The sequence below is a fragment of the Pituophis catenifer genome, unplaced genomic scaffold (assembly GCF_029215685.1).
Source record: "Pituophis catenifer annectens isolate HBS135680 unplaced genomic scaffold, rPitCat1.0.hap2 SCAF_8, whole genome shotgun sequence".
In the NCBI taxonomy this organism is placed as follows: domain Eukaryota; kingdom Metazoa; phylum Chordata; class Lepidosauria; order Squamata; family Colubridae; genus Pituophis; species Pituophis catenifer.
This window is the reverse complement of record NW_027256888.1, coordinates 82,831,020-82,851,489: the sequence shown is the minus strand read 5'-3', so window position 1 is coordinate 82,851,489 and position 20,470 is coordinate 82,831,020. Positions and strand designations below refer to the sequence as shown.

At 47.1% G+C, this 20,470-nt stretch overlaps 1 protein-coding gene across 1 annotated transcript; it reads left to right on the top strand.

Moving 5' to 3' along the window:
• The first annotated feature begins 286 nt into the window (after positions 1 to 286).
• Positions 287 to 19,377, top strand: LOC139320744 (CD209 antigen-like protein B). The gene is made up of 5 exons (XM_070949180.1): positions 287 to 323; positions 8,739 to 8,825; positions 11,093 to 11,244; positions 12,570 to 12,679; positions 19,218 to 19,377. The coding sequence occupies exons 1-5, from the start codon at positions 287 to 289 to the stop codon at positions 19,375 to 19,377; spliced, it is 546 nt and encodes a 181-aa protein (XP_070805281.1).
• The last annotated feature ends 1,093 nt before the right edge of the window (positions 19,378 to 20,470 follow it).

Below are 20,470 nucleotides of genomic sequence, written 5' to 3'. Positions count from 1 at the left end.
GAATGCCTGCTTGAATTTCAAAGAGGCAAGGTTTATAGAAGAGTTTTGCCATTGCCTCCTTTAGGGCTGAGCCAAAGTGACTGGCCCAAGGTCACCCAGATGGTTTCGTGGCCAAGGTGGGAAAAGATTTCATGGTCTCCCTCTTTCTAGCCTGGTGCCTTGAGCCCAACACCAAATGGGTCTCAATCCAACATTATTATATGGTAATTAAACCTCTCCTTCAGGTGCTGTTGAAAAGGCAAAACGGGATCCACTTCGGCATGCAGTGGCACAAATTAGGCAATATATGATATCAAGGAATGCTGAATATGGTAACCTTAATGGTAAGTAAAGAGTTCTATTATGTAAATAGGTTTGTTGGCAGGAAGTTTGAATTAACTGACCCTCAGCTGATTGGCTGACCACCACAGCTGCAAGGTATATAAAGGGAGCTGTTTCCCTAGGTCAGTTGCTAGGTTCTCACCCTACAATAAAGAGCTGTTGTCACTCACTGCCTGGCTTACTGCGTCCTCATTCACCCAACTTAACATTGGCGATGAGGGTGGGATTGTGAGGTCAGAAGCCAAGGAAAGAGCTGAAGCCACAACTAAAAGAGCTGAAACCACGTTCCGAGAGAGAAGCGGAACACCCGAAGCCAGAATCCAGCCAGGCGAGCGAGCAGAGCACAGGAGAATCGCGAACGATGTCTGCCTATACCCCGCCACCGCCTTTCAACCCCAAGGAGGAGAAGTGGGGGTCCTACATGTCCCAGTTTGAGTGCTTCATGGTGGCCAACGACCTGCAAGCACTACCGGACGTGCGGAAGAAGGCCCTGTTCCTGAGCCACTGCAGACCACGAGTGTTCGACACGGCTGAAGCCTTGGCGGAGCCGAATTCGGTCCACACCATATCATGGTCAATGCTGCAGACCCTCCTGAAAAACCACTATGCCCCAAGTACGTCCAGCGGTACGAGTTCCGGCAAAGACTGCAGCAGGATGGCGAGTCGATCAGCTAGTACGTCGCTGCCCTGCATAAGGCCGCAAACCAGTGTGAGTACCGAGACCTAGATGAGATGCTCCTAGAGCAACTAATCTGCAGAGTGAGGGATGGCCGGCTACAACGGAGGCTACTTGCGAGATTAAACCTGACCCTGCACATCGCCCTAGATGAAGCAAGAGCACAAGAGTCATCCGTAAAGGCCGCCAAGAGACTGCAAGGGACCATCCATGGCCGGACAGCGCAGAGGTCGGCAACCATGCACCGTGAAGCCGTAAGCACCGAGAGCGAAGGGGAGTCCGAGGAGGAAGTCTACCGCACAGAGCAGTCCAGGCCGGACCAACGGGGACACAGGGACGACTGCGCCAGCTGCAGAGGCCCCCACCCCCAACACAACTGCAAGTTCTGGGATGCAATCTGCCGGTTCTGCGAGAAAAAGGGGCACATCGCTCAAGTTTGCAGAGCCAAGCAAGCACAAGGCCACAAACCATGAGGCCAAACCAGCCAATCCGAGATGGTGCCACGCCGGAGGCCCAATAAAGATGGCAGAAGCCAGAAGGGCGTGAAAATTGAAGACATAGAGGCCTACACCATCCGCATCGGCCAGACCTGCACATCACCCAGCGAGAAGACCTACACTGCGGTCGAGATCGAGGGATGTGAGTGCCAGATGGAGATCGACACGGGATCCCCCATATCCATCATGTCGTGGGCCAACCTCAAGAAAGCCATCCCCAGCGCACACAAGCGGCAGCTCCAACCACAGCGACACCAGCTTAAAGATTATCAAGGGAAGTTCCAAGTACAATACGGGGAGTTCAGCGAGAGACTCCCCCTCACCATCTTCAGCGGCAAGCTCCCAAGCCTCCTGGGCATGGACTGGTTTCAAGCCTTGGGCATGGGATTCACCAGAGTGCAGAACATCCAGAGCACCCTGAGGGACGACCTGATGCAGGAGTTCCAGGACGTGTTCGACGAAAGGCTTGGCAAGTATGTGGGGACCCCTATCTCGTTCAACCTCGACCCCAATGTTGCCCCGATCCGCTTAAAGCCTAGGAGGGTACCATTCACCCTGAAACCCAAGATAGATGGTGAGCTGGACAAGCTAATCAAGCAAGGGGTGCTTGCGCCAGTCGACCACGCCAAATGGGAAACCCCAATTGTGACACCGTGAAACCAGATGGATCAGTGCGCATATGCGCCGATTATAAATGTACAATTAATAAGGTTCTGCAAGAGAGCGCTTACCCGGTCCGCATTGTACATCACCTGCTGCATTCCCTAGGCCCCGGCAAGATCTTCGCTAAACTTGATCTTGCGCAGGCGTACCAGCAGCTGCCGGTAGATGGCACTACCATGGAAGCACAGACTATCATAACTCATAGAGGCGTCTTTAAATGTACGCGCCTGCAATTTGGAGTTAGCATAGCCCCCGGACTTTTCCAAAGTACAATGGAGAGACTGCTGCAAGGGATCCAACCATAGGCCGAAGCTCGGCCGAGTTATTAATGGGGAGGAAGCTCCGAGGGGTACTGGATAGGCTAAATCCCAACTATTTCCCAGGGGTTTTCAAGGAGGGGGGGAGAGGAAACTCAGAGAGTTCACCATAGGGACTCCAGTCCATGCCAGGAACTATGGGAAGGGCCCACTCTGGGAAGCAGGAACAATCACGGAAATCACGGGGCCCAAATCGTACAGGGTAGACATAGGGGACGGGAGAGTTTGGCCCAGGCACATAGATCAACTGAGAAGGCGAATTGCAACAGACGCCGAGGAAAACTTCAACGAATCGCTCCCTGACTACCAGCCAGAACAAAAAACTAAGTCAAGCCCGAGTGCAGCGGAGGACTTAGCTGATGATCCTGGCGTCCGGAGCCGCCCCAGTGAGGAGTTTCCACCAGCTGGAGAAGTCGTCGCCCATGAAGAGATCTCGGAGGTTCCATTGGCAGAGCAGAGAGAGACAGGGAGTCCCTCCGACCTGCTTGACGCCACCCCTCCAACTGAACTGCGCAGGGTGACCAGGCTACGTACACGCCCTGGTCACCTGAGAGACTTTGTATGCAAATAGTAACCCAAAGTGACTTCTGGGAGGGGAGGAGTGTAATGTAAATAGGTTTGTTGGTGGGAAGTTTGAATTAACTGACCCTCAGCTGATTGGCTGACCACCACAGCTGCAAGGTATATAAAGGGAGCTGTTTCCCTAGGTCAGTTGCTGGGTTCTCACCCTACAATAAAGAGCTGTTGTCACTCACTGCCTGGCTTGCTGCGTCCTTATTCACCTAACTTAACAAGTTCCACTCTGAAATTCAAATTCAAATTCAAATCTTTAGTTTCAGTGCACAACATATGTACAATGAGATTAGTTGAGCTCCCTCAGTGCACCCCCCAACACAATACAACTCACAGTGAAGACAGAAAACCCCAATAAATCGTATTAACAACCACCCAGTCCCATTGCACCAGTATGAACATGTTACACGTTGCGCCGGCTCTGCAAGTCCATCGCACTACGTACTTATGATGTTATTTTGCATTCAGGATTCAGGATTCTGACAGCCCCTGGATAAAAACTGTTCTTCAGCCTGTTTGTGCAGCTGGCTGTGCTTCTATATCTCCTCGATGGTGATGATCTGAATGTGCAAATGCATTCCTGTCCCCAAGGCCACCGAGCCCATTTTCCTTCCTCTAGCTAGATTGGTGGGTTACATCGGAATGGAAGGAGCATTCGCATCCATCTGCTGCTTATCTACACTTTCAGTCCCAGGATGATGTAAGAACAAACTAGGAAAGACCGGGGGGGGGGGAGCTATCAAAATTCCCCATGGGAAACTAAGTGGAGTTTGTCACAATGCCTTGAGGAGCTACTTAATCTGCTTTAGGTGAGCTGAAGTGGCCCTGAATTCTTCTCACTGGTTATGCAGAAGAATCAGGAGCTATTAAAAAGCCCAGCTCCTTCCAGACAGTAAATAAATTGATTGGCAATCTACTGACGGTCGGGAAACAAAATCTAATCAAGCCAAGGGTGAACAGGGAGGAGATCCATTCATTCATTGCTAACCTCCATCAACCCGATGCCAGTCCACAAGGCACAAAATTTAGGTCATGGTTCTGAAAGGCCAATCTGGCCATGGTTTATTTGTTTATTTTATTTTATTTATTTCTATTTAGTTATTTATTTTGTCAAACATGTACAAGATAACAGGTATAAGTATAAACATGGACATGAACATAGGAAATGAGTACAGTGTCGGACCGGACACTAGTAAGATCTCATATTAAGAATTACCTAGTGGCTATAAAAGCAGCAAAATGTACTCATTTTGCTGCTCTTATTGCGTCATCAGATAATCGCCCGGCCGCCCTGTTTAGGGTGACTCGCTCCCTGCTTCACCAGGAAGTGCGGGAGGACCCCTTGGAGGGAAGAGCCGAGGATTTTGTTCAGTATCTGTATGACAAAATCACTTAGATTCGGGAAGGTCTGGACTCCGACTGGGTAGATCCAGCGAGGGTGACAGAGGCAGGTCTTGAGAATGTTATCTGGGATGAGTTTGATCCTGTGACCCAAGATGACATGGACAGGATTCTGGGTAGATTGAATGCCTCTGACCGGCCTCTGACCCGGCCTTGAACGCCGGCCTCTGACCCGGCGCCGATCTCATTTAGCTCCTTGGTTCACTGAGGAGCTGAGGGAGTTGAAGCGCCGGAAAAGACGCCTAGAGAGTAGTTGGAGGGCCAGTCTTTCTGAATCTGACCGGACACTGGTAAGAGCTCATATTAGGAATTACCTAGTGGCGATAAAAGCAGCGAAATGTAGCTATTTTGCTGCTCTTATTGCGTCATCAGATAATCGTCCGGCCGCCCTGTTTAGGGTGACCCGCTCCCTGCTCCACCAGGAAGCGCGGGAGGACCCCTTAAAGGGTAGAGCCGAGGATTTTGTTCAATATCTGTATGACAAAATCGCTCAGATTCGGGAAGATCTGGACTCCGACTGGATAGTCTCAGGGGGAGGGACTGGGGCAGGTCTTGAGAATGTTATCTGGGATGAGTTTGATCCTGTGACCCCTGAGGACGTGGACAGGATTCTGGGTAGACTGAACGCGACCACTTGTTTATTGGACCCGTGTCCCTCCTGGTTAGTGCTGGCTTCTCGGGAGGTGACACGAGGCTGGTTCCAGGGGATTATAAATGCTTCGCTGGGTGAAAGTGTCTTTCCTGCCGCCTTGAAAGAGGCGGTGGTGAGGCCTCTCCTCAAGAAGCCTTCCCTGGACCCGGCAATGTTGGTAAATTATCGTCCGGTCTCCAACCTTCGTTTTGTGGCGAAGGTTGTTGAGAGTGTGGTTGTGCAACAGCTCCCCCAGCACCTGGATGAAACGACGTATCTGGATCCGTTCCAGTCGGGCTTCAGGCCCGGGTACAGCACGGAAACGGCATTGGTCGTGTTGGTTGATGATCTCTGGAGGGCTCGGGACAGGGGGTGCTCCTCTGTCCTGGTCCTGTTAGATCTCTCAGCGGCTTTTGATACCATCGACCATGGTATCATGCTGCACCGGTTGGAAGAGTTAGGGGTGGGAGGCACTGTGTTGCGGTGGTTCTCCTCCTTTCTCTCTGACCGGTCGCAGTCTGTGTTGACAGGGGGACAGAGGTCGACCCCGAGGCCCCTCATATGTGGGGTGCCGCAAGGGTCGGTCCTCTCACCTCTCCTGTTCAACATTTATGTGAAGCCGCTGGGCGAGATCATCCGTGTTTTCGGGGTGGAGTACCATCAGTACGCTGATGACACCCAGCTGTATATCTCCACTCCGGATCACCCCAACGATGCCCTTGAAGTGATGTCCCGGTGCCTGGAGGCCGTACGGATCTGGATGGGGAGGAACAGGCTCAGGCTCAACCCATCCAAGACCGAGTGGCTGTGGTTTCCGACGTCCCGATATAGCCAGTTGACACCATCACTGACTATTGGGGGCGAATCATTGGCCCCCACGGAGAGGGCTCGCAACTTGGGCGTCCTCCTGGATTCACGGCTGTCTTTAGAAGAGCACTTGACGGCCGTGACCGGGAGGATTTTTTATCAGGTCGGCCTGATTCGCCAGTTGCGTCCCTTTCTGGATCGGGACTCGTTACGCACGGTCACTCATGCCCTCGTCACCTCCCGCCTGGACTATTGTAATGCTCGCTACATGGGGCTCCCCTTGAGGAGCACCCGGAGGCTCCAACTGGCGTAGAGTGCGGCCGCGCGGGTGGTAATGGGAGCGACATGGCGCTCCCATGTAACACCTCTCCTGCGCGAGCTGCACTGGCTCCCGGTGGTCTTCCGGGTGCGCTTTAAGGTTTTGGTTACCACCTTTAAAGCGCTCCATGGCTTAGGGCCTGGTTATTTACGGGACCGCCTACTACCACCAATAGCCTCCCACCGGCCAGTACGCTCTCATAGAGAGGGACTCCTCCGGGTGCCGTCAGCCAAACAGTGTCGACTGGCGGCCCCTAGGGGGAGGGCTTTCTCTGTGGGGGCACCTACCATCTGGAATGAGCTCCCCCCGGAGATACGGAGGATCCTGGATCTGCGCTCCTTCCGCCGTGCTGTGAAGACCTTTTTATTCCATCAAGCGGGCTTGGCCTGATCTCTTCCCTTTTTAAATATGTAAATTTTAATCTGTTTTTAAATTATTGGGGTATTTTAATTTGTCTGGGCCAAAAAGTTTAATTTGATTTTATTGGGTTTTTAAATTTTGTGTATTTATGTATTTTATTGTTGGCTGTTCACCGCCCTGAGTCCTTCGGGAGTAGGGCGGTATACAAATCAAATGAAAAAAAAAAAAAAAAAAAGAATGCGACCACATGTTTGTTGGACCCGTGTCCCTCCTGGTTAGTGCTGGCTTCCTGGGAGGTGACGCGAGGCTGGCTCCAGGGGATTATAAATACTTCATTGGGTGAAGGTGTCTTCCCCACCACCCTGAAGCAGGCGGTGGTGAGACCTCTCCTCAAGAAGCCTTCCCTGGACCCGGCAGTATTGGCTAATTATTGTCCAGTCTCCAACCTTCGCTTCGTGGTGAAGGTTGTTGAGAGTGTGGTTGCGCGACAGCTTCCCCAGTACCTGGATGAAACGACGTATTTGGATCCGTTCCAGTCGGGTTTCAGGCCTGGGTACAGCATGGAAATAGCATTGGTCGCGTTGGTTGATGATCTCTGGAGGGCTCGGGACAGGGGTTGTTCCTCTGTCCTGGTCCTGTTAGATATCTCAGCGGCTTTTGATACCATTGACCATGGTATCATGCTGCACCGGTTGGAAGAGTTGGGGGTGGGAGGCACCGTACTACGGTGGTTCTCCTCCTTTCTCTCCAACCGGTCGCAGTCTGTGTTGACAAGGGGGCAGAGTCAACCCCGAGGCCCCTCATATGTGGGGTGCCGCAGGGATCGGTCCTCTTGCCCCTTTTGTTCAACGTTTATGTAAAGCCGCTGGGCAAGATCATCCGTGGTTTCGGGGTGAAGTACCATCAGTACGCTGATGACACCCAGCTGTATATCTCCACCCCGGACCATCCCAACGATGCCCTTGAAGTGATGTCCCGGTGCCTGGAGGCCGTACAGATCTGGATGGGGAGAAACAGGCTCAGGCTCAACCCATCCAAGACCGAATGGCTGTGGTTTCTCACGTCCCGATATAGTCAGCTGGTGCCATTGCTGACTATTGGGGGCGAATCATTGGCCCCCACAGAAAGGGCTCGCAATTTGGGCGTCCTCCTGGATTCACGGCTGTCTTTAGAAGAGCACTTGACGGCCGTGACCGGGAGGATTTTTCATCAGGTTCGCCTGATCCACCAGTTGCGTCCCTTTCTAGATCGGGACTTGCTATGCACAGTCACTCATGCCCTCGTCACCTCTCGTCTGGACTATTGTAACGCTCTCTACATGGGGCTCCCCTTGAGGTGCACTCGGAGGCTCCAACTGGCGCAGAGTGCGGGCCGCGCGGGTGGTGATGGGAGCGACATGGAGTTCCCATGTAACACCTCTCCTGCGCAAGCTGCACTGGCTCCCGGTGGTCTTCCGGGTGCGCTTCAAGGTTCTGGTTATCACCTTTAAAGCGCTCCATGGCTTAGGACCTGGTTATCTACGGGACCGCCTTTTACCACCAATAGCCTCCCACCGGCCAGTACGCTCCCATAGAGAGGGGCTCCTCCGGGTGCCATCGGCCAAACAATGTCGACTGGTGGCCCCTAGGGGGAGAGCCTTCTCTGTGGGGGCACCTACAATCTGCAACGAGCTCCCCACGGAGATACAGAGGATCCCGGATCTGCGCACCTTCCGTCGCATGCTCAAGACTTTCTTATTTCATCAAGCTGGCCTGGCCTAAATCTTCTCCCTTTTAAATGTAAATTTTAATTTGTTTTTAAATTATTGGGTATTTTAAATTTCTCTCAGCCAAATTGTTTAATTTGTTTTTATTCTATTTTAAATTTTTGTATTCATTTTTTTTATTCTGTGGCTGTTCACCGCCCTGAGTCCTTTGGGAGTAGGGGGGTATAGAAATTTAAATAAGTAGATAAATAAATAAATAAATAAATAAATAAATAAATAAATAAATAAATAAATATAAATGGGGACAGTAGGACAGTCGTAATGGGATCCATCCTGGGAAGAGGGAAGGAAAACACTTCCTAGCTGCAGAGACCGACAGATACCTTCATGCATGGAAGGAAGTGGGCTTTCCATAGACCAGGAGGCAGCTTCAGACTTGAAGAAATGTTCTTGCTACATGTGTTTCAGATACTGCAATAATCCTGGAAGCTGAGAAGGTGTCAAGACAGTTGCTTCCATGGGCTGAAAAGATCAAAGAAATTCAAGCAGAGATTGGTAAATTTCTCACAGATTGAGATTAATAAGAATCCGGATAGAGGGATAGCTTTCTCCAGGTTTGGTGTCAGGGTTTGGTGTTTTTTTTGGCAATTTTCTAGGCACCATCCATCAGTCCTGCCGGTTGGGGCGGTGCACCCTGCTGTTTTTTAAGTATTGTCTTGGGCAGATTGTCAGCTATCCCAACTTGGTCAGTTAGAAAAGAAAGACTCTCGGGCTCATGATTAGCCAAAAGTTCGCTTTACTGAAGCCAAGTGCTGACAGCCGAAGCAGAGCTGGATCTGGGGTTTTCTGGCCCAAGGCATATGGTTCCCTTGTTCCCATCCATCCCCACCCCTGGTTACCAACAAGTATCCAATTCGGTGCTAACAAATAGTTTGGGTAAAAGTCCCTGTCTCTGAGGGCTGGATGGTTCTGCATTCCTTTGTGTGACCTTGGAGTGGCCAGCGGTTCTCACAGGACGGTACGATGCATAGTTTTGTTTGCTCATGCTAACCCCTCCCTTTATTGCACTCCGCTGATCTCCCCCACCTGCCCCCTCAGTTGAGTATGGCTGTCTGATAGCAGGAAACGCCTGGCTGAGCAGGATGGCAGTCCTGACACAGATGTTGCTTTCTTGGGCTCCCTGAAACATTGACTTGGGCAATGAGCAAAAACTAGAGCCCTATTCCACCCTAGCATTCTCCTGGATGGAGGGAGCCCACACTCATGGTCTAGCTATGAAACTGGCAATCTTTAGAAAATGTCACGGAGGCTCAGACTCTAATCATCTCAACAGAAGACAATCTCTGTGGTTCAGAGCTGTAGAGTCCTTGGGGCTCTCTGAACTTACTTTCTTGCACAGGTTTCGTTACCTGGCTAGGTAACATCTTTAGTGCTAGTGGGGTTTGCTCCCCGTTTATGTGCAGTAGCCTGCCCTGTCATTGATGTGGGGTGTGGCTTAGGCTATTGTTTCCTGCTTGGTTATTTGTCTGGTGTTAATCCCTGCTTATCCCGGATGCACTGTGCACTGGAGATGCTCAGGGTGCGCCTAGTTGGGCGGTGAAAGATCTGCAGTCAAACAAGCAGTCAGGGAGCACCAAGGATTCCGCTTCCTTGTCACTCAGAACCTTTTGCAATTCAAATTCATTCAGTCAAATGGTTTTCTCTAAAGCAAGCGATTTCTCCCTGCTCTCTTGATAGCTCCCTTTTCATAGGGATCGGAAGTCGCATTCTTCCATTTGCCAGGCTGAGATGCCAGCGAGGGATCCGTTTGGTTTGGTTCGGTTTGCTCAGCCCTTTAGAAGCAAGCCAACTGGATATTGGGCCAATTCTTTATACTGTCCACATTCAGGGTGTGTTCCAGGGACTTCCCTTCCGTTCATGTTTTCTGGATACTGCCAGTTAACAGTTCTACTGTTTCACGTATTGCTGTTTTACTCATGCAAATCCTGAGTATGCACTTTCCAGCCGCTTATTTCTATCGCGTTTCTCATTGTTTTATCATTTTTGGTTTTAATTCGAATATCGATTTATTTATAAAATGTATGGGCTGCATATCTTATCATACGGCTGACAGTCATAAAACTACATCTATACATATACAATTAAGGGACCGGACAACCCTTTGTCTGACATGGGATAGGGTCTCTTGCTCGAGCAACAGATTGGGCTGGAAGACCTCCAAGCTCCCTTCCAACTCTGCTATTCTGTTAATACATAAACAATTAAAATCAAACATTAAAATCTAAGGACGCATGAGGAGGGCGGGCGGAGGGGGGGGAAGTAGGATCTTGTTACTCAATCAACCACCTCCATTGTGATGTTCCCCGTTGGGGCACAAAGCTAACTATCAGAGTCAGGTCTTTAGGCCCTTACAAAAAGATAGGAGGGTTGGGGCTCAACCTCAGATCGGGGGGAGGAGATGTTCCAGAGTCAGGAGCCACAGCAGAGAAGGTTCTCCTCCTGGACCCCACCAGCCGGAATAATTGGGCTGACGGGACCCTCAGCATTTCTCCTCTGTCAGCACGATTGGGATTGGGCCGATTTCAGTGGGGTGAGAGCAAACCCCCCTCCCTTCTAGTGCTGATGATGTTACCTAGTTGGGTAAATAAATGTCCTCAGGAAAGCAGCTCAGCTCAGAGAGCAGCAAGGTCCCCAGAGTTCTTTGCTATTTTTTCTTAAAATGTGTGTTTTTTTAATGGATAAAAGTATTTGCCTAACTGTGCTCCTTCTAATTTTTCTTTCTTCTTTCCCTTTTCACGGCCCCATCCTAATTTGTCTCAAAGCTGACATTCATTACAAACTGAATCATAAATGGATGTCCTATAAGGGCCACCTTTATTTACTTAGTTTTGACTCAATACCTCTTTACGACACAGTAAAACTATGCAATCAATCTAAAGCTTACGTAGCTGATATTCAAGATGACGAGGAGGAGGTAAGTGCCTTCCCTTCTCCCTTTTCTGATGGAATGACGTGGTCGTTGACTGAGTTTGGTTGTTGTATCCTTCGGCTTATGGTCTGTCCCCTCTGTCAGCCTGGCCTGGATCTGGCAGAAAAGGACACCAGCCTAAAACTGGCTGTGCCCATCGCTGATCCCTCCCCTGCATCGACCGTCTCTGGATAATCCCTGGATAGCAAGACATCTGATTGAAAGCTGTCCTCATCCGTTCAGGCCAGGGGTGCAGGAGGGGGCTCAGATGGGGCTTGGGTGGGATGGGGGGTGGCAGGCTTGAACCCACAGTTTGACGGTGAGGATTAAAGCAGGAAAGCACCCGTGGGTGCCAAAACTCAGCCGCTCTACCTGGGTGCTCAACATAGCTGCAGAGAGTTCGTTTTCAGCGTGGGGTTCAGGCTCTTTCCAAGCTCCACCTGCCCTCTCAAAGCTTGGCAGCTCCCTTCAACCTGCCATGGAGCTTTTGGGCACAACTGTGGAATGGTGTGGCAGAGCCTGGCTCTCCCTGAATCCTGGTAGCTCACAGTAATCTGTTGCGCTGGGTGAAGGACCAGCTTTGAGGGAGAAGGTAGGGTTTTTCCCCCAAATGCAGCTCTTTGGAAAGCCCAGAGTTGTGCTGAGTCTTGAAAGAAGACAGCTGCAACCACAGCTACCGTACAGTGGTTGCAGAGGTGGGAACAGCTGCCAGTGTTGAGAGAGATGGCCATTTCTGCTAGCCAATAGTCTTGCAGGGCTCCTGGAAGCCCCCAAAACAGTGAGCATCTGCTCAGAAGAAGGAAAGAAGGTGAGCAGATATGTCCTCCTCACCAACCTGAGGTGGCCGAGAGACTTTGTCCTCCATTGTGGGAGTGACCTGAGTTTGCATCAGATTGTGTTCATCGTGGAAGCACTGAAGATGGTTGCTGAGTTTATGGGGACAAACTAAGGCCAGAGCGAGGGATGAGGGAAGACTTACGGGCTAAGGAGGAGATGAGATAAGGACTCTGCAAACAGTGAAACAAAGCGGCTCCCTGTTCATCTCTCACCATGGTTAGGTGCAAATGTGGAATGGCCCATAGACTAGGTTTGATCATGGCTTCCAGGGCCCTGCTAGTTCACCCAAACACATCCTTGGTTCTTCCTGGATGTCCCATTGTTTCAGGAACTTGATCTGTCCCACTCTTTGCGGTTGCACCGTATGGGTTGCATTGCTGCTACTTCTCCATATTCCTCCACTGATTCATCTGGGGAGGCTCTGATTCTGAACATCCTTCAGGTGAGAATCTGTCCGTCATTCACTGTAAATGATGTTTGGATTTTTCTTTCAGAAGTTCTTAGAAGCAGCAGTTAAACACAAACATGGTAGTTACTACATTGGATTGATTTACAATAACAGGGACTGGATGTGGCATCATAGTGATAGTAAAGCTTTAAACACGTAAGTGTCTAATTCAAGTTTGTTTCTTTTAGTCTGAAATATCTTCAGATCTGAGAGAGGTGGCACAAGAATATACGGTAATAATGGTATTTGTATGATGTCACCACACTTCAGTGGTGGGTTGCCCCAGTTCTATAGAACCAGTAGTAAAACCGACGGGAGGCTCTGCCCACTGACCCCAACGTCATCAAAACGCTTCTGTACATGCGCAGAAGCTTCTGCACTTGCACAAAATAGTGTGTGTGTGTGTGCTTCGCTCATGCGCACGGCCCCGCTGCAAACTGGTAGTAATGGTAAGTAGAACCCATCCCTACCACACTTGTGTCATTATGTGGGGATCGTTACAAATTGCTGCAAATGGATTGGGGCATAGAATCTCTCAGATTAGATAGATAGATAGAAGATAGATAGATAGATAGATAGATAGATAGATAGATAGAGAGACAGACAGACAGACAGACAGACAGACAGACAGACAGACAGACAGGAGGAACTTGGTAGGATGTGGAAAGTCAAGGCCAAAGCAGGAACAATCAGGGATGGGACTCCCAAGCTGGGAGAGTGGCTCCCACAGATCCCAGGAACGACACCAGAGGAACCATTCACATTTCCAATGATAACGACAAAGTGACCAGTCCTCAGAGCTCTTTACCTTCCCTGGTCTGTAAAGCAAAAGAAAACTGAAATAAGATGATAAGCACAGTTGCAGTTTCACTTAGTGACCACTTAACCACCCAGGCTGACCTTGGGAGGAGGCTGAAGAAGCCGAGGAGTGGAGAGGGCAGGAGGGGATATTAACCCCAGTAATTAGGCAAGGCTAGAAATTCTGACATTGCGTTCCAGATCCTTCCCTTCTCTGTGCTCCTGTAGCATATAATTGCTGCTTTCTCTTGATTGCTTGCCCTAAAATGGATCTTTCCTTTGGAAATATGCTCAGTGCCTCCTCCTGCTTTGCTACTCAGTCTAGTGCAATTTAAATCAATACTTCGAATTACATTCAGAAGCATTTTGGCATCCAGTGCATCATCTTAGGAGCTAACAGAGAGGAAGGGGCCAATCTATTTTCCAAGGCACCTGAAGGCCAGACAAGGAATAACGGATGGAAACTGAACAAGGAAAGATTCAACCTAGAAATAGGGAGAAATTTTCTGACAGTGAGAACAATCAACCAATGGAACAGAAGTTGCCTCCGGAAGTTGTGGGAGCTTCATCTGTTGTGGTCCGCCCGCAGCCTGCGGAGCTGGCAGCAGAGTTGGACAATGATGAGGCTGAGGAAGAACATGGGCCAGTCCTGGAGGCTGGGGAAGGCCCGGATGAGGGCTCTGCATCGGAGGCAGAGATCGGGCCAGGGCCATCTGGGAGTGATGCATGGACTTCGGAGCCTCCAGAGGCTGACAGTAGAGAGGCAGAGGAACAGAAGGAGCCTGTTCCTAGTGCACATATGAGAAGAGCTGCCAGAAGGCAAGAGCAGCTAAAGCAGAGAGGACGATTTGGGAATAAGGCCAAGAGATGATTGGCCCCATAAGGCTTAAAAGATCAGCAACGGCGCTTGGCCTCTTTGCTGGAAAAAACCTTTGAGAGATTTGCTTTGTTTGGATGTATTTCTTTCTTGTCAGCGTTTTCTGTTCCTGAACTGTTGCCAAGAAAAGCCTTTGGCAGTTTGCCTAATTATCCCAAGGTCAGAGATAAAGTGAAATGGTGTTTTGAGAACTTTGCTTTCATTTAATGTGGAATAAACTGAGAATGAGTTAATTCTCAGCTGTTTTAATAAAATCTGTTTGTTTTTAGAACTGTTTTGCATTTAATATTAACTACGTGGGGTCATAACATAATCACTGGAGGTTTTCAAGAAGGGACTGGACTGCCATCTGTCAGAAATGGTGTAGGGTCTCCTGCTTGGGGGGGGGTTGGAGTAGATGACCTACAAGGTCCATTCCAACTCTATTAATCTGTAATAACATAAAATGTTTATGACTATTAACACCTACTTGGAATAGACCTCTATAGTTTGCACCCATTGTCGCTTTCAAGGGTTTTCCCAAGGCATCTCTGCATAGAACATATTTGTGATATGTTATGGTGTTGCCCTAGGTTTCTGTTCCCAAGTGTTTGTCCTCCATAAGTAGTGTGCATCCCATCCAGCAATACCCACAAGTTCAGGAGCACCCAAGGGATGGACCAGCTCGCTAGGTAGCTTTATCTCCCACTCAGAAGACAGCCCTGGACCTGGGGGACTTCTGTCCGACATTACGGTGAGATCAGACACAGAGAGTGGGTTTCCATGTTTCCCTGCCAAGTTCTCCCCATTGGTGGGCTCCTAAAGGAACCAAAGCCACCTTGGAGGGGTGGCGAAGCAAAGAGGGATGCCCTGTGAGGCCTCAGAGAGTCACAGCCCTCCTGCCTAACCCGGGACTTACTTTCCCTCTCAGCCATGACGAGGAGAAGATAGAGCCTAAGATGGCTGCCACAAAGCTGGGATATCCGACAACCATCTAAGCTTTTGAGCTGGAGCGGACTTTGGTGAACAGTGTGGAACTGAGTGAGAGGATTTTTTTTACCCAAAAGTTCATCCCAAAAGAGAAATCTGGGATTTACTCAGAACTATCTGTTAAAGCGGCAATCAAATATTTTGAGCAAACTACCAAACTGTAAGGAAAGGATTAAAGAGAGAGAAAAAAATATTTAAAAATGCAGGAAATTGGACTCTCAAATTGGGAAGACATGACATTGGGAAGGCAATTTAAAATGCTGGAATTACAGATTAAAAAAATTAACACTGCTTCTATAATTGAATTACAATTTAAAATAATTAAAACCAGATTTCTAGTAACAATATTGAAAATTAACCTGAGTGTTCCACCTGCTGATGAAAGGAAAATATACAAGCCTGCAAATACCCATTTAAAGGACTGTGAAAATATTTTCTGGACTATATACATCTACCCCATGACCACTGGAGATTTAAATGTGAGAACAAGGAAGTCATTTAAAGTGACCCCTGAATGTTGTTATATAACTAAATCTATAAAGGTGATTTAAAGAGGCTTGAATAATTCCCTGGACTATGTAAATGGAACTGATTTGACTACTTATGGAACATAAAGAACTGTTATTAGTGTATACTTTGAAGAGTAACCTCAGGTGTGAACAAATGGTTCTTGGGCTAATAAATGGAATTTATTAAAACAAGATAAGATGCAACATAAGGAGGAAACGAGCGGAACTTTGAATGTTTGAACTGGATGTTTCAAAGCATAAATCAGGGGTGAAATGCTCCCAGTTCGGACTGGATCGCCCGATCCGGTAGCGATGGCGGCGGGTGGTTCGGAGAACTGAAAGCAAAAATCCCTCCCCACCCCCATGCCCAGCTGAGCTACGCAATCATCAGAAGCTTTTTATTTTATTTTTAAAAGCATTTTTTCTACAACCTCTTCGGCCGAAAAAATGCTTTTAAAAGTAAAAAAAAAGCCTCTGCCAGTCAGGCAAGTCAGCTGGGATCGTCAGAAGCTTTTTTAAAAAAGAAAAGCCTCTGCCAATCAGGCAAGTCAGCTGGGATCGTCAGAGGCTTTTTTTAAAAAGAAAAGCCTCTGCCAATCAAGCAAGTCAGCTGGGATCATCAGAGGCTTTTAAAAGCATTTTTAACAACCTCTTTGGCCGAAGAGGTTGTAGAAAAAATGGTTTTAAAAGTTTTTTTTAAAAAAAGTTGGCCACGCCCACTCAGTCATATTAACCCCCCCCTCACTAATCCATGCCCACAGAACTGGTAGTAATAAATTTTACATTTCACCACTGGCATAAAGGATAAGATACAGAAAGAACATAAGGCGATTATGGAATTAACGGATGGCATAGATCAAAAATGGGAAAATATTATACAAAGGACAATGAGCAATGACCAAGATGCCCATGAAAGGAAGGAGCTACCAGAAGGAATAGAGGGGAAAACAGAATTGAGGAATCAACAAAAAGAAGATAACAAGGAGTCACCAATAAAATTAATAACGTTTGATGAATCAAACCAGGGGGAAAACATTCTAAGAGTTCTGAAACTTCCCCAAGAGATACTTGGGGAAGGGAGACAGGGGTCCAGGCTGATAATTTCAAAGCTAGACAGTGGAAGAGGGTAGGGATGGGAGAAACACTTAGATTGACTAGACAGGATGTAGACACAAATAGAGACAGAAATAAAGATTTAAGAGAAGAATATGGGAGGCAAATTTAAAAAAGAATAAGAATTAAAGCATTGATGCGGGCAAGAGATGATGGATAGAAGGCTGATAGGAAAAAGAAGAAAGAATTTTTTTCCCTCTTTTTTTTATAATGGTGGCAGGAGGAGAAATTAGAACAGAGATAAGAATGTGTTCAATAAGAGATTGAGGGATTGTACATACACCTTCACAAGTAATAATAAAATGGGAAAATTAGAGATTGAATGATGGCATTATTAAGTAAGCTTAAATGTTGTGATTGGTAAACGCTGAGCAATTAGATAAGGAAAAAACTTTTAATATAAAAATGTGTATTAATACTAGAACCATATAGATTGGATGAAAGCAAAGAATATGAATAATTTTGTATGTTTAATATCGTGATTGGCATTAGAATAGTATATTGAAACATTGAATAATGAAACAATGAAGGATAGTATTTTAATATAAATAGAGTTAAAGAGTGAAATATGGGAAATATGAGTAAGAACTAAGTATTAAAAAGGGGGAAATTAGAGATTGAATAATGGTATTATTGAGTATGTTTAAATAATATGATTTGTAGTGGAATAATAAAGTGAAATAATGAGTAATAAAATGATGAAAGAACATATTTTATTATAAATAGGTGTATTAATAATAGAATCATATAGATTGGACGAATACAAAGAATATTAATAGAATTAATTTGTATGTTTAAATAATATTGTGATTGGTATTAGAATTGTATATTTAAATATTATTGAACAATGAAATAATGAAGGATAGTATTGTAATACAAAGGGAACGTCTTTTAATATAATGGTGACATGAATAAAAGTTACAATAAAGTCAGAAATAAGAGAAAGGGGGAATGTTAGCATACACATTTTTATAAAATAAGATAAGTGCAATGATAAGAGGGCGGTAGTATTATGCATGTTTAAACAATATGAAATAATGAAAGATTATAATTTGATATAAATGTGTATTACTGCTAGAAATATATAAACTGGATGAATCTGATGATTAATAATATTATTTTATCTATACTGAAATGTATGGCACCCAGGTGTCACACTGTTCATGCATTGATATCTATAGATGTATGTATGTAATATAAAATTTAAAAAATGAAGGGGAAAAAAAAAAGAAGACATCTCCAGACCTGGTTGGCCATCTCAAATGAAGGAAGCCATCTTACTTGGCTTCACCCTCCATATATTTATCCCATCAGGATCCTAACAGTCTCCAGGCACGAGATTTCCACAGGGTGATCCCCTTGGCTTGGGATGGAGATTTAAAATTTCCTTATCTTTAGCATTGTGTTGGACCTAGAGATGACACAACAAATGGAGTTCAACTCTTTATCTATTTGCACCCAATGGACAGAGTCTTGCCAAGCTAAAGTTATAATCTTCTAACCTAAAAGGTAAAGGTTCCCCTCACACATATGTGCTGGTCGTTCCTGACTCCAGGGGGCGGTGCTCATCTCCGTTCCAAAGCTGAAGAGCCAGCACTGTCTGAAGACATCTCGGTGGTCATGTGGCTGGCATGACTCAATGCCTTCCCACCAAAGGGGGTCCCTATTTTTCTACTTGCATTTTTTACCTGCTTTCAAACTGCTAGGTTGGCAGAAGCTTCTAACCTTCTAACCTACTAGATATCATCTCAGAGATTCTAAGTGTAGCTATCCTGAACCTCGTTCCCTCTTCTTCATCCAGGATTGCACAGCCTCTTATTACAGGCCTCTTCCTGGGAAAACACTGTAGAGCCAAATCTACCCCCACCCCCCACCCCCCGGGTTCTGCAGGTGCATATTCCATCGGACATTGGGATGACACTGAGCCCTGAACTGATGGAGGACCTTCCCCAATGCTGTCTTGCAGGGAGATCATAATGAGGAAAAGACCAAACTCTACGGTGCCCCACAAATGAACACCCATCAGCCGGACCTCCCTTCCCCCTACCACCCCCAACTGAAACCACCAGCAAGGACGGCAATAGAAACACTCCTCAATTCCTGAAGCTACCAAGAAGGGGGCCACGGTCCATTTTTAAGAAACAGATGCCTAGAGATTTATTATTTTTTATTTATTTTTTTAATAAAAAGCCTAGAGATACGTCACCTTTTGCCATGGCCTGCTCAAAAGGATGGAGGGGGAGATGTGTCCCCAACTCCACCTCTAAGTCTCTGCCAAATCAACCACAGACCAACATTTGGAGTTGTTAGAACTCCACTGAGGGGAGGGAAGAAGGTGAATGGACTGAACTTTTATTTCCTGCTCCAAAGCCTATAAATGATGCTCATTTTGTCTGGAGGACTGACGACTGTTGTTTCTTCTTTTCAGGTACTGGATGGAGGGAGAACCAAGGAACACTCGCAGTAATAAATGTGCAAGACTGGAAAATGCATGTAATACAGAATTGCATTGTTGGTTTACTGTACCTTGTTCGCTTCACGGAAGAGGCATTTGCAAGAAGAAACCTGAGGACAAATGGATAAACTAATTCTTTGCTGAATGTTGCACAAAATTGTATTTGATGAACTCAGTGAGAAAAAAATGCCAATCGGTGAAGCAGCCTCTTAAAAACAGTTGCCCCAGTCAGCTACTGTGGGAGCAAGAAAGAACTCCAGACTTTGACTTCAGCTTCCAAACACCTTTTCCAGGCTGCCTTTTCAGAGATGAAAGACACTGTCTTATTTAGCAAGTAAAAAAGAATGAAAAAAGAACCTGTTTTTCCTGTTTTCATTCTATTTAGTTCCTGCTGGGGAAATTTGAATCAGAATCAGAATAGAACTGGAAGGGACCTTGGAGGTCTTCTACTGCAACCCTCTGCTCAAGCAGGAGATCCTATGCCATTTCAGACAAGTGACTGTCCAGTTTCTTCTTAAAAACCTCCAATGTTGGAGCACCCACAACTTCTGACGGCAAGCTGTTCCATTACCGTATTTTTCAGAGTATAAGATGCACCTTTCCCCCCCCCAAAAGGGGATGAAAATTTAGGTGCGCCTTATACACCGAATGCAGCCCCCCCCACTGGCCCCCACCCTTTGGCCTCTGCCTCCCAGCAGTTTACCTCCTTTCAGCAAGCAGCAAGAAGAAACAGCTCCTTTCAGCTTCAGCACAGCCTAATTAGCACAAGTTCATTGGATCGGCCTCCCAACTCTCAAATGTTTTGCGCAGGCCTCTGCTGCTTACTGAAAGGAGGTATATTGTTGGGAGCAGATTTTTTTTTTCTTGTGCTAATCAAGCTATGTTGAAAATGAAAGTAAAGCAGGCTATTTGCTGTTTGCTGCAATGAGGCAAAATAGCTGGGAGGCAGAGGCAGATTTCTTGTTTTCCTCACCAAAAAAGGTAGGTGCATCTTATAGTCCGGAGCGTCTTATATTCTGAAAAATACGGTAGTTAATCGTCCTCACAATAGGAAGTTTCTGCTTAATTCCAGGTTGCTTGATGATACCCAACTTTTTATATCCACCTCGAACCAGCCCAGTGATGCCCTCGACCTGATGTCCCAGTGCCTGGAAGCGGTGCGGTTCTGGATGCGGAGGAACAGGCTTCAGCTCAACCCCACCAAGACGGAGTGGCTGTGGGTACCG